General features: G+C 40.0%; 1 protein-coding gene and 1 long non-coding RNA gene across 2 annotated transcripts in view; both read right to left on the minus strand.

Moving 5' to 3' along the window:
• The window catches only part of LOC144236215 (uncharacterized), a 944-nt gene extending 608 nt beyond the window's left edge, over positions 1–336 (minus strand). The window contains exon 1 of the long non-coding RNA XR_013336450.1: positions 58–336. This is a non-coding gene — a long non-coding RNA (uncharacterized LOC144236215). The remainder of the gene's footprint in view (positions 1–57) is intronic.
• LOC144236384 (uncharacterized) overlaps positions 1–14591 on the minus strand; it is a 613069-nt gene that overhangs the window by 31148 nt on the left and 567330 nt on the right. The window contains exon 5 of the mRNA XM_077770004.1: positions 5092–5161. Within this exon, the coding sequence (XP_077626130.1) occupies positions 5092–5161 (70 nt within the window). The remainder of the gene's footprint in view (positions 1–5091; positions 5162–14591) is intronic.

The following is a 14591-nucleotide window of genomic DNA, read 5'->3' on the forward strand; positions in this document are numbered from 1 at the left end:
GCAGGGGAGAGGCACCTCCCCGGAGGGAGAGCAGCTGGAGAGAAGATGGAGACGGACCTGGGGGCTGGACGAGAACGTGCCCCCAGAACCGATGACGGGGCGCTGGGTGTGAGGTCTCAGAGGTCAGCGCCCCGAGGTGCCGGCGACAAAGCAGGGCGGAGTCCCGGGAGCAGCCACCGCGCCTGAGGGTCCCCTGGTCCCTTGTGGAGAAGCGGTTTCCGGCCTGGAGGGCGTCTGGTGGAGGTGAGCCCACGGTCAGGCCGCCACGGTCACCACCCCACCATGAGGACAGCGACCCCGGCGCCGGCTGCTCTGATCCACCCTCAGCCCCGAGCCGAGGCCGCTGCGCAGGGGCACCCCCGCTTCCGGGCCGCGTGGCCGCNTGTCCGTTCTTTTGCTCGTTTTGTTATTTTGTTTTTGTTTTGTTGTTTTTCTTTTGTTTCTTGGATACAGAAAGAGCACAATTTTTTTACTATTTATTTTTTCTTTTCTTTTCTCTTTTCTCCTTTTTCTATTAAGCTTATAATAACAAACAAATCAAAACACACATGATCTAGCTTCCTGTATTTTAAAATTCTTAATTTTTATATCATTCTATTATTATTATTATTGTTTTTTTTCTCTTCCTCCATAATGATAAGATGGAGGAATTCACCTCAAAATAAAGAGGAAGAAATGATGGCCAGGGATGTAATCAATGCAAATAGAAGTAAGAGGTCTGAACTAGAATTTAAAAGAATTATAAGGATACTAGCAGGGCTTGAAAAAAATCACAGAAGACATCAAATAATCCCTTTCTGCAGAGATCAGAGAACTAAAGCTCAGTCAGGACGAAATTAAAAACGCTATAACCGAGATGCAGGCCCAAATGGAGGACATTAAAATGAGGATGGATGAGACAGAGGAGCAAATTAGCAATAGAGAAGATAAAATTATGGAAAATAATGAAGCTGAAAAGAAGCAGGAAACAAAGGTCAGGATACACAAAGGCAGACTTAGGGAACTCAGAGATTTATAAAAATGTAATAACATTTCATATCAAAGGATTAAAGATGACGAAAGAGTAAAAGGAGCAGAAGGTTTATATGAGCAAATTATAGCTGAAAACTTCCCTAATCTGGGAAAGGACACAGAAATAAATTCCAAGAGGCACAGAGAACTCCTATTAAATTCACCAAAAGACAGCCACCACCAAGACATACCACAGTCAACATTCACAAAATACACAAAGAATTGCAAAAGCAGCAAAGTAAAAAAAAAAAAAAAGTCCTTAACCTACAAGGGTAGACAGAGCAGGTTCAGAGCAGACCTACTGATGGGAGTGATAGGTTAGACTCAACGTGCTTAATGGAAAAAATATGCAGCCAAAAATACTTTATCCAGCAAGGTTGTCATTCAAAATGGAAGGAGAGATAAAGGGTTTCCCAGACAAAAACTAAAGGTTTGCGACCACTAAATGAGCCCTGCAAGAAATTTTAAAGGGGAGTCTTTGAGTGGAGGAAAAAAAAAAGACCAAAAGCATCAAAAACGAGAAAGGACAAGAGAATATCACCAGAAACACCAACTCTACAGGTAACACAATGGCATTAAACTCATTATCTTTCAGTATTCACTCTAAATGTCAATGGAATAAATGCTCCAATAAAGAAACACAGGGTATCAGAATGGATTAAAAAAAGAAAAACAAGATCCATATATATGCTGCCTACCAGGAGACTCATTTTAGACCTAAAGACATGTGCAGATTGAAAGTGAGGAGATGGAAAACCATCGATCATGCTAATGGATGTCAAAAGAAAACCAGAGTGGCCATACTTGTATTGAACAAACTAGATTTTATTTCTTTCTTTAAATGTTATTTATTTTTTTTTAATGTTTGTTTATTTTTGAGAGAGATAGAAAGCAAGAGAGATAGAAAGAGAGAGAATGCATGAACGGGTCAAGGACAGAAAGAGAGGGAGAGAGAAGATCTGAAGTGGGCTTTGCATGGACAGCAGAGAGGCCAAAGTGGGACTCAAACTCATGAACCACAAGATCATGACCTGAGCCAAAGTTGGATATTTGACTGACTGAGCCACCCAGGCACCTCCCAGACAAACTAGATTTTACAACAAAGGCTGTAACAAGAAATGAAGAAGGGCATTGCATCATAAGTAAGGGCTCCATCTAGCAAGAAGATCTAACAATTATAAATATTTATGCCCCCAACTTGGAGCACCCAAATATATAAATCAATTAATAACAGATATAAAGAAACTCATTGATAGGAATATAATAAGAGTTGAGGACTTTAACACCCCACTCACAGCAATGGACAGATCATCTAAACAGAAAATCAACAAGGAGACAATGGGTTTGCATGACACACTGGACAGGGTGGACTTAACAGATACATTCAGACATGTCATCCTAAAACAGCAGAATACACATTCTTTTCGAGGGCACATGGAACATTCTCCAGAACAGATCACACACTGGTTCACAAATCAGCCCTCAACAAGGACAAAAAGATGGAGATCATATCAGGCATATTTTCAGATCACAACGCTATGAAAATGGAAATCAACCACAAGAAAAAATTTGGAAAGCCTTCAAATGCATGGCGGTTAAAGAATATCGTACTAAAGAAAAATGGGTTAACCAAGAAATTAAAGAAGAAATTAAAAATACATGGAAGCAAATAAAATTAAAAACATGAGAGTCCAAACCCTTTGGGACATAGCAAAGACAGTCCTTAGAGGAAAATATATTAGAGTCCAGGCCCATCTCAAGAAGCAAGAAAAGTCCCAAATAAGCAACCTAACCTTACGTCTAAAGGTGCTAGAAAAGGAACAGCAAATAAAGCAGAAAGCCAGCAGAAAAAAGGGAAATAATAAAGAATAGAGAGGAAATAAATGATAAAGAAACAAACAAACAAAAAAGAACAGACCAGCAAAACTAAGAACGGGTTCTTTGAAAGAATTAACAAAACTGATAACCCGCTAGACAGACTTCTCAAAAAGAAAAGAGAAAGGATCCAAAAAAGATAAAAATCAAGAATGAAAGAGGAGAGACCATAACCAACACCATAGAAATACAATTATAAGAGAATACTGTGAAAAATTATATATCAACAAATCGGGCAATCTGGAAGAAATGGACAAATTCCTAGAAACTCATAAACTACCAAAAGTGAAACAGGAAGAAAAAGAAAATTTGAATAGACCCATGACCAGCAAAGAAATTTAATCCAAAATCAAATATCTCCCAACAAATAAGAGTCCAGGGCTGGATGGCTTCCCAGGGGAATTCTATGAGACATTTAAAGCAGAGATAATACCTAGTCTGTTCAAACTCCCCCCCAAAAAATAGAAATGGAAGGAAAACTTCCAAACTCATTCTATGAAGCCAGCATTGCCTTGATTCCAAAACGAGACAAAGACCCCACCAAAGTGGAAAATTAGAGACCCGATCTCAACCCTGATGAAGATATATTCCAAACCATGTGATGAGCTTTTATATTTATTTTTCCCTTGCTCTCTACTTGTTCTATGTGGTGTCTGACACAAGGAGCTTTACTCTAGATCTCAAGTTCCCTCAACCAGTGAAAATACTATTTTTATGATAAAATGTTTTGAATTTGAACACAGTGCTGACCATTTGGTAAATATTTGGCTGAATAACTGAGGTTTTCTTAACAGGAAGTTACCCAGCTATTGATGGAGAAGGCTAATTTACATATTGCAATTATTCCCATAATAATCATGAGCAATAAGTGTTTTTTTTTTATGTAAAACACACCACATGTTTAAGAGTTTACAGAGTTTACACACTGGATCTGTTTATATTTAATCCTCAGAACAGTCCAGTGAAACAAATAAAAATCCCCACTTTACCTACCTAGCAAGCTTTTGGGGCTGACTTACTTGTCTTGGGTTACATTTTTTAATGGCAGAGCTGGGATGAAAACCCAGAAGTCATGCTGTTTACCAAAAATAGTATAATTACTGCCCAACGAGAAAGTAATCAGCTCGGGTAGAACAGTAACCAAAGCTGGTTGTAAACATCTCACAGATTAATTCATCACCTAGCTGGGGATCATGAAACGGCTCATTTGAATTGGTAACTTCGTGGAAGATACGAGAGCTTTAATGCCCCTCATTCTGAATGCTAGACGAATACTAAATTAACTAGAGAGATAGATACACATACACATATAACCATAAAAACATTCACGGAAAAGGCTCCTCATATAAACCTTTGTGTGTCTATTTAAAATGCAGTCAATGGCCTAAAGCTCCAGGCTCCCAGAAAGGCACCTTAAATCCCACAGCTGTGGCATTAATAGTGTTGCAATACGCAAGGAGTATAGCATTCAACAATGATCACAGCCATCCATTCCTGTGTACTGTCACTCTTCACAACGTTGCCACATGCTGGAAATTTAAAAGATTAGAGTCCTCGGCTGGAAGGAAAACACTTTCTTCCTCTCCTGTAGAGAGAGAAGCAGTGTGCTGTTTTGGAAACATGGAAGTTCAGAGCCAGTCAGACATACCTCTGTTCAAATCTAATCTCAGCCACTTTTAGAGGCATGGCTTTGGCCACGTGGCATGCCCTCTGACTCACAAAACTGTTCAGTGAAACGGAAAGAACAAACATGATCTTAATAAGATCAACGCTCGTTTGTGAAAAGTCCTTGTCTGGCACATCGTGGATGTTCAACAAATTGCAGGCACTATTCTATGTCCCCAGTTACTCTTTCTTTCTGGAAACCCACCTGCTTTTCTGACTGTAAATCTTGTTTTCAACCTTCACAACCCAACAGCCATGTCTACTCCTCTTTGAATCCCAGACCTGGTCACTTGGAGAGAATCAGAGACTGTTGGCCGGTCTCCCTTTTCACCTGCTTTGTAACAGCATGTGTGCACTCTTGTTCATGTGTGCTGACCTTCCCGTCTTGCTCACTACACTGGCAGAGCTTTTGGGGCAAACTCTGCTGACTTACATTTCTATCTACAACTCAGGAGGCCCTAGTAAGATTTCTCTGGAAGACATGAATGAGTAAGAAACCCTGATACCAAAAGGCAGAAAATAAGTTCAGGAGTTACTCACAGGGAGCAGTAGAAAATCCACCTCTTGTCTTTCCAACTTCTGCTATACTCATTGTCGGGACACATCACCTCTGGAAAACAGCCAAAAAACAAATTATGGTTAGGAAAGAAAATAAAAACAGACAAAACACTGGGCTCCATTTTCATGGTGATTATTCGATGCCTGCCTCTTAATTACAAATCTTTGCAGGGTATGAAATATGTTAAGGCAGCTGGTGACCAATGCCAGGTTGTTGCTTCAAGATTGCCACTAGATGCCTGGAGTTCTTATTCCGTCAATAAGTGCCATGTGCCATGTGCCGATGCCACAGTGTGACAGTGATGTCCTATCTCAAACATGCCAACACCCTGAAGTCTGCAAGAGTCTGGTGACACTGGCTTATATGGTACAAGAGTTTACTCTAAGTAGAGTAGAGTCAGTTTGTCAACAGACTGAGTCACCAAGTAACATACTTGAGTTACGACTGGGATTTCAGTGATAAATCAAGCTGGAATAAGGCTTTAAAATGAGTTTCTGTTAAGAATAACTACCATTTGATTTTTTTGAAGGGAGATATAATGATACATGAATATTCTTTTTATAAAATCTTTTTTAATTTATTTCTGAGAGAGAGAGAGACAGCATGAGCAGGGGAGGGTCAGAGAGAGAAGGAGACATAGAATTGGAAACAGGCTCCAGGCTCTGAGCTGTCAGCACAGAGCCCGGCACAGGGCTTGAACCCATGAACCGTGAGATCATGACCTGAGCCGAAGTTCAGACGCTTAACTGACTGAGCCACCCAGGCGCCCCTGAATATTCTTAAACAATTAGATAAGAGAGAGGTAAAAATGCCTTCAAAAAGGAAGGTGTCATTTTCAGTGCAAGCCATCTGACATAAAATCGTATACCAGAAAGCTACATATGATAAATTGATTCTGGTTCAAAGGGATGGGGAGAGAAAACAAGGCTGCAGGCATTCCATGTTTAAGAAATAAATTTATGACTATTTATGCCATTAATAATTACCTGTTCCCTGTGGCTTCATGACTTTTGCCAAGTGCCACTCATGACATTAACTCACAGTGCCCGAGTTTGCAAGGAGACTAGATTCAGTATGAAAGAAAGCCTTTGGGTGAGAAGTAATAGTGATGAGCATTTGGCTGAAAGACAAGTGCACTTGCTAAAGAATTGATTTCAACCCCTGGTGTCTACCTTACATTTATCTTGTTTCTGTTCAATTATAGATGGTCACAAGGCATGTTGTAAAAGATTCCAATAGCCCCTAATACCATTTTCCCGAGACCCTTTAGACTATGCCTGCAGAGGAAATGTGGCCTTTTCCTAGAGTGTATTCAAAAACATAAATGATCTTTCTGCTCTGCTCAGGCCCCTGGACGATCATCTCCCTGACTGCTGTAGAGGTTCACGTTTCTAGTCTAGACCACGGTTTTGTAGATGCCTTTGATATGCAGACATTTATAAATTACATATAAATAATATATGTGTGTCCTAGCGTATGATTATTTTATGCAAATTTTAAAATGTACAAATATGGGATTTAATAAGGGGAGTTACAAAGCAAATACAAACAGAAATATGGGATTAAATGCCAAGAAAAATAACTAAGAAGAACACAGATGGCTTATTTTGGCAACAGAGATGAATGATGGACAGGAGGTAAAGATCACTGACATTTTCATTAAAACTTTTTGAACTGTTTGACTTTTAAAACAATACACTTTTTTTTACACAAAAATCATATCTAAAACCCTGATATATTTTCTCTGTGCCATAAGTGGACACCTTGAACACCTCCCGAGAGACAAGCAATTCACTCTGGAGATCACCGGTCTACACTACTTTGCTATTTCTCCTTTTACTCTCAGTATATTAAATTATATTTTGTGGTGAATATAGCATTTGCAAAATTAAAAAAATAACCTAAACAACTGATTAAGGGTTTGAGATTTATTTCATTTTTATGTATTCTTTATTCATTAATATATACTTTATCGAACACCTATTTTCCAGGCATGGAACAAAGCGCTGTAGACTCAGAAATCAACCACAAGTGGGGCTGAAAACAGAAAGACCTGATTCTTGATCCTGACCACGTTATTAAAATACCTAGTGCCATTAGAAAAATTGCTTAATCTTAAGTTTCTATTTGCAAATATGTAGGAAGAAAAGGCACGATTAAGCTGTCATATCTGCAGAATTTCTTTGCAGATCATACAGGTGTTGTTTCGGTTTTGGGGGCAGCTTTGGGGTGAAGTGTTCCAGACTTGTCCGTGTATGTGAGAAAAAGGGACACCACGGAGAATGCATGCAGATGAACAGATGGGGCAGGGAAAGCTAAAACACAACATGTACAGTGAAAGTACTAACAGAAGAATAAAAGAAGAAGAATCCATGAAATGAAAAACTGGTAAGGAAAAATGAACCATGAAGCTGAACGCAAGAGGTGAAGTTCTATGGTATAACCAGCCAGGTCAGAGGCAAACAGTCATGGACAAGTATGACTCAGGGACAGCAAGTTACCCCATTTTCACATTGCCTCGTATCTTATAATTATTTGACAATCGACAATTTTGCGTGCAAAACTGAGTATTCTTATAGTGTTTTCATCAACCAACCAGCAGTTAGTATCGAGTTGATACTATAGATTCTCATCTTTGGATGACAGTCACATGCCTGCCATGGGGCTCGGTTTCCACAGAAGATAACCAAGTCGGACACCAGTCCTTCTGCATGCTTACATCTTAAGGAAATACCTTCGCTACCCGGAAAGCAGGTCGGTTTAAGATTGGAGGACCACTGAGTGTAAGACGAGCAGGCTATTAAATGATAAAAATTGAGGATCCAATTTCCCAACATTCTCTGAAAAAAGGATTTTAAGCTTATATATTAAAAACTGTACCATCAGTATTGGGCTTGGGGTCATGAAGGTAACAGATAGTAATAACTTCAAAACAGAACTGGGTAGGACCCCCTCCTCCACTCCAAATCTTTTCGTCTGTGTCACTAAACATTCCACATCACTATGTTTATCCAATTGCACAACCAATCAATAGCACATCAACTTTCCACCCACTTTAATATTTCTTACATTGGCTTTTATTGAACAGTGGTAGAGAGAGAACCAAAAGTTAACCCAAAGTCTGAGAAGGAAAAATATAATTTAGGATTATTAATGCAACTCAATTCAACAGGTAATTCAGAATACCTGTTCTGCACTTAACATTTTCACAGTTGCTTGAAGGAGTACAAATATAGGAATGTTCAACTGAATATAATTTAGCAAATGTTTACTTAATGAGTACCTCCTTTGTACCAGGTACTCTTTTAGATATATGGGATGCAGAGGTGAGTAAGAAATTATCTTTGTGTTCAAAAACCTCAGAGCTTAATTCCAATGCATGTATGTATCTGGAGGTTGTTATGATATAGTTGAAAAATACCCACAGTCAGATTAAATATGTTAAGTGGCATTAAAGAAGAAAAAACAAATATTTAGCATTTTTAAAGAAGGGCAGTTAAGTGCAGTGAGGCAATTACTACATTGAACAGATCATGAAGACAAAGATTGAGGGGGTACAGATATTTCACATCAAATGTATAGATTGCTGGAGAGTAACAAAGATTAAGGAAAGAACTTAGAGACAAGTACTACGATTTTTCCTTCTGAAGCAGAGGCTATCAGTACCCTGTTGATACCGCCCTGGCAGTTACCCCTATAAGCCTTTCTGAAAGTCAATACCTGTGACTCTACACCTGAGGGATTTTATTCTGACCAGCAAAGACACCATCTTTGTAGGCAGAACAATCCAGAAGCACCAGAGAGTTGGAATCCTAGAAGCAGCTCTTGGCCAGTGGGGGACAGTGACATGTCTACCAGTGGCACAGCTTTAAGCAATACACCCGATCTTCAATGGTGGAAGAGATGAATGGCCTGGATCAAGATACTCTACAGACAAACGCCTATCCACTGGCTTCACTAGTTATTTAGGGTCTAAGAGTGAGATTGGAAGACTGAAGACAAAAGTCACCTGGGAAAGAAGCCTATGATTGGATCTAGAAGAGTGGGGACAAGTGTGTTAATCTTTATTTCTCATGTAATGCCTACCAAAAAACATCCAGAGCTAAGGAGGTGTTGAACAACCACTTGATAAGACGATAAGATGACTGGTCTGGTGGGGTTTGGCCAGTCTCTGCCTTTGGCCCCATTATTTCCACTACTGAGCTATGGTGACACGGATAGAGGCAGGGCACAGTCCAGCATCACAGCTCCCTCCAACCAAGTCTGAGGTAGCTGGTGTCACAACATCCAAACTCTACGTGACACAAACTGACACTAAACTCCAGATATTGCGCTATTTTCCAAGACATTCACCCTTGGCGAGTTGGTTATCAGAATTATTGTTATGGGACCTCACATAACATGTTCCAGCAATGGAAGTGTGACAGTATTTAAATAATCATGAAATCCACTAGTTACATCATATATCCCGCTACCCAGAAGGTTCCAACCCGATACGATATCAGAATGCCCTTAAAGGCACAGTTTCAGTGGCATCTTGGTGAACATGCCCCGTGGAATGGAGGAGGCGAACAATGGTGCATTCTACCTCATAGTTAGCATTCCTGAGTGAAGAAACCAAGGGAAGGAACTGAGTGTGCCATTTCTTGTCATCTTTCTTAGTGACTCACCCTGAAATGTGTGCTTCTTATCCAAATAATTTTAGGTTCCCGTGGATTAGAACAGTCTAAGGGGACAGACAAAATCAGAGTTCCTTTTAAATCTAAAGCCATGACTACCACCTGTTTATTGTAGATTCTTCAAACTAATAGGCAAGGAAACCAGTTAATAAACCAGTAGGGTTAACTGATCCTGTGTGATGGTTAATTTCATTTGCCAAATTGACTGAACCACAAGTTGCCCAGATATCTGGTCAAACATTAACATATAAGGGCATTTTTGGATGGACTTTATATTTGACTCTATAGACTGAGTAAAGGAGAATGCCCTTTCTATTGTGGGTGAGTCCCATCTAATCAGTTGAAGACATGAATATAACAAAAATGCTGACCTTTCTATGAATAAAAAGGCTTGATTCTTACAGGTGATTTTTTCCAGCTCTATGACTTGCCTTTGGACTTGAACTGAAGCATTGGGTCTTATAAGGCCTTGAGCCTCCTGGCTTTTGGATAGGAACTCACACATGAGCTCTCCTGGTCCTCAGAGCTTCAGACGTGAACCGAGACCACAGCATGGGCTCTCCTGGACTCCAGCTTGCTCTCAGCAGATCTCCTATCTTTTTTTTCTAGAGAACCTTGACTCATACACTGATTATCACAATGCACATGACAAAAGGTGACTGGGTCTCAAGGATTTACAGCAGCCTATCTTGCTACTGCCATGGCCGGTGTTAAACCTGACAGGAAGCAAGTTAATGCGAACTAAGTTCTGACTCAGGGTATGGGTAATACTCCGTTATTTGAAGGCTTTTGCTTTAATTTTATTTTGAAATTATAACTGGCCAGTCTCTGAAAAAAAATTGGTTACAGGGCAGAGCGGAAATAATTGCAGCATGAGTGAGTCAATGAATGAGTCTAGCAAATGCTCTTCTTGCCCTGCCCAGATCCCTTCACCACTTACCCATACCTGCCTAATGCTGTTTACTGCGACATACTTCTCCTGGCTGAGAAAGTACACTTCACACCTCCTTGTATTTTTGGTAAGGCAGTCCATCCTGGTACACCTTGGTGAGCTTCCGAACCACATGTCCTACTGATGGCAAGCACTGGTAGCTTGAAACTGATAATAACAGATATAACCTAACTCATTTTATTTTGTTTCTGGCAGCTATAACTGGAAAATGAAGAATCCTGGTTAATACAGAAAGTGAGACATGGTAGATCAATGATGGAGACTGGTCGGCATTCAGGGCCAGAGGGAGGAGCCTATGCCTTAACTGATTTTAATAGAGCAAAAAAGTACAAGAGGTTCAAGTGCCTTCAAGTTTTTGTTTTTATTTTTCCTTATCTTCTGTCTCAACATTCTCAATTGCTATTGTGATATACGTGCTTAGTGTTGTATCATATGCTACGCCTCATCTCACATGGGCCTCATTATTTCCAAGCCTTTCTTTGTTTTACGCTATGATTCATTTCCCTGCATCTTTGCTTGCTCTCCCTACCGCAGGCATCATCTTCATGTAATAATATGTGTCCTTATACAAACAAAATGACTTATTCTGAAGTATGTTTGAGACTATTCTTCTATCTCGACATCTTCTATTTAAAATACTTTACAAGCGGTATTTTGTGCTATAAACTCTCAGTCTGCTTTCTTTTTCTGAATCCACCCAATATTTGAAATTCATATCTATATTGCCTAAGTCTCCTTCCACTTTTCTCAACATTAAAGCATATGTCATTATCCAGGCTCCTATCAATGCTTCCCATAGCTTAGCATCGAACAAATACCAGAAAGCATCACCTTGCATATGCTATGATATGAATCTGAGAGAAAGCATCTTTACAATATAACCTGAACTATAATGGCTGAATTATAAATTATACACATGTTTATTTCACTTGACTACTATATGATTGACCTATAAAGTGGTTAGAACTCTACATTCCTACCAGCTGTACATGAAGATTCCTAGGACTCTGTATCTTGGTCAACATTTGATACTGATTTTATAAATTTTCTATTCTAGAGAATATCAGTGCTACATATTCGTTGCATTTTGTGTTTTTCTATGACGAAATTGAAACTCTCATCATGTACTATCTGGTCATTTCCCAATCTCTTTTTGTGAATTTCTTTTTAATTTTTAAAATGTTTTTATTTATTTCTGAGAGAGAGACAGTGTGTGCAGGGGAGGGTTAGAGAGAGAAGGAGACAAAGAATCTGAAGCAGGCTCCAGGCTCTGAGCTAGCTGTCAGCACAGATCCCGACGTGGGGCTTGAACCCACGAACCATGAGATCATGACCTGAGCCGAAGTCAGACGCTCAACCGACTGAGCCACCCACGTGCCCCTCTTTTTGTGAATTTCTTAAACATGACTTTGTTTCTTTCTCTGTTGGGTCCTCTAACTCATTGGAGTAGAGCAGTTTTACTCTAGATAGTACAATTTTAGGGAAGTTTAAATGTTGCAAATACTTTTATGGTATGAAAGCTGAAGAGAATTTCTTAACTTTAATAAAGAAAATAATGTAATTTTTTAACTTTAATAAAGAAAAATTTATCAATTTTAATATTTTTTTCTACTTTTAAGGTCTTAAGTTGTAATTTTCTACCAAGGTCAAGAGAATATCATCCTAGATTTCCTTCATTAACTTAATAGCTTTATATATCCCAATTATGGCTTTAATCCATCTAGAGTTTATTATTGTATATAGTGTGAATTGGATCCTGCTTAGTGTCTGTGACATCATCTAGTAAATATTCTTTCTCAGTGATCAGTAGTTGTGATACAACTACTATCATTAAAATTGTTCCAAGTATTTATAAAATGTTGCCCTCATGTTCAAAGTTCAAGATCACTTTTTAAAGTTTCCTCATAAAACCCCACTGGAATTTTGTTAGCCATTGTATTGAATTCATCTTTATTTCTTTGCAAAAATTGAAGAAAAGGTAGGAAACTAGTGTTTACAAAGTACATACTATATGTTGTAGGTAATAATTTTACTGGAACAAAATAGAAATGGGCTATTAAAAATGAAAACAAGATCAAGGAGGTCAGGACCGTGGCAAAGGAGAAGGATCCTGACCTCACCTGGTCCCCCCCCACCCCCATCAAGATAATAGCTACATCTGTACAACTAACTCTGAAAGCAATGTGTACCCTGAGGACATATTTTCCACAGTTAATCACCGAGAGGAGGCCACAGCAGTATGGGTAACAGGGGTGGAGACATGACTGGAAGCCAAATATCGAGCCAGAAAAATCACAAACAGGAGGGACGCCACAGGGAGGGGCAAGAAGATTAGACCGCACACCAGGGATGCCAGGCAGGGTCATCTGGACGGGTAAGATGATTCCCCATAACATCTGGCTTTGAAAATCAATGAGGTAGAACTTTGCAAATTTTTACAACCAGCAAGGCTTAAATCTGGGTACTTTAAAAATCAGCAGACTTAGCTCTGGGAGAGTCAAAAGACAATGGGAAACTGAACCCCCCTGATTAAAGACAGAACATAATAAACAACCCATAGAGACACAATATAGACATAGTAGTTTGAAAAGCACCTGGGGTATATGGGAAAGAGATTTCCTCACAAATACCTGAGGGGAGTGGTGGGCAGGGATCTTTAGGAGAATCCTCCAAAACAAACTGCTGGTAGTCGCCATTTCTGTGTCCCCACTCTAGCATAGATAGCCAGACACATGTGGGAACCAGTGTGAACACCCTCCACCTGTATTCTAGCACTGTGTGCTTCACCCCTGTGTTCCTCTGTGGATCTGCCCCACCCAACCTGCTCCACACAGCAGGCATTGCTCCAAAGGAATTTCTTCCCTGAGACATGCTACGAACAACCCCAGCAGGGACTGGCACCACTCCAAAGAGACTCCTGCCCTGGGGAGAGGGAAAGATAAACACACATGTCACTGTGCCAGCAGTCCTAGAGCTGAACCTTATAGCTGGCTACACATGGGGGAGCACCCTGCAAATCAGTGCAGCTGCAGCCCGAGCTGTTGGACTGAGGACAGGCATCTGGTCCGACCGCTGACGCTGTCCAAAAACAAGCTCCTGATGACCGTAGGCAGGCCCCTTAACAGTGCAGGGACAAAGCCCTGCCTGTTGTACCCACAACAGGCAAAGTGGGCCAGTGCAGCCACCTGGGCTGAAGGCACCACAGCTCTGCCACAGTAGGGCACATGCAATGCACACAGGAGACAAAGCTGCAGCACCTGCTCCCCGGTGAATAAGGGACACTGCACTGCAGGGTACCACCTCTTCTTCATGACGCCACTGCTTTCCAGAGCAGGAGGCACAGTTGACTTTCCACAGAGAGTTAGACAAAATGTGGAGACAGAGGCATATGTTCCAAATGAAAGAACAAGACAAAATCACAGCTAAATGAAATGAATATGCTCTGATGAAGAATTCAAAGTAATGATCAAAAAGATACTCACTAGACTGGAGAAAAGAGGAGAGGATCTCAGTGAGACATTCAACAAAGATAGAAAATATAAAACCAAACCAGTTAGAGATGAAAAAGTCCATAACTGAAATAGAAATACACTAGAGAGAATCAATAGCAGATTAGAAGACACAGAATGAATCGGGTCTGGAAGACGGAAAGCAACCAAGCCAAATGGCAAAAAAGAAAAAAATATAGTAAGAAATGAGAATCGGTTAAGGGAAGTTAGTGACATCATCAACTGTAATAATACTGACATTATAGGGGTCCCAGAAGGGAAAGAGAGAGAGAAGGGGGAGAAAATTTATTTGACAAAGTAATATATTAAACCTTCCCTAATCTGGAGAAGAAAATAGTCTT

Source organism: Crocuta crocuta, unplaced genomic scaffold, assembly GCF_008692635.1.
Source record: "Crocuta crocuta isolate KB4526 unplaced genomic scaffold, BGI_CrCroc_1.0 scaffold80, whole genome shotgun sequence".
In the NCBI taxonomy this organism is placed as follows: domain Eukaryota; kingdom Metazoa; phylum Chordata; class Mammalia; order Carnivora; family Hyaenidae; genus Crocuta; species Crocuta crocuta.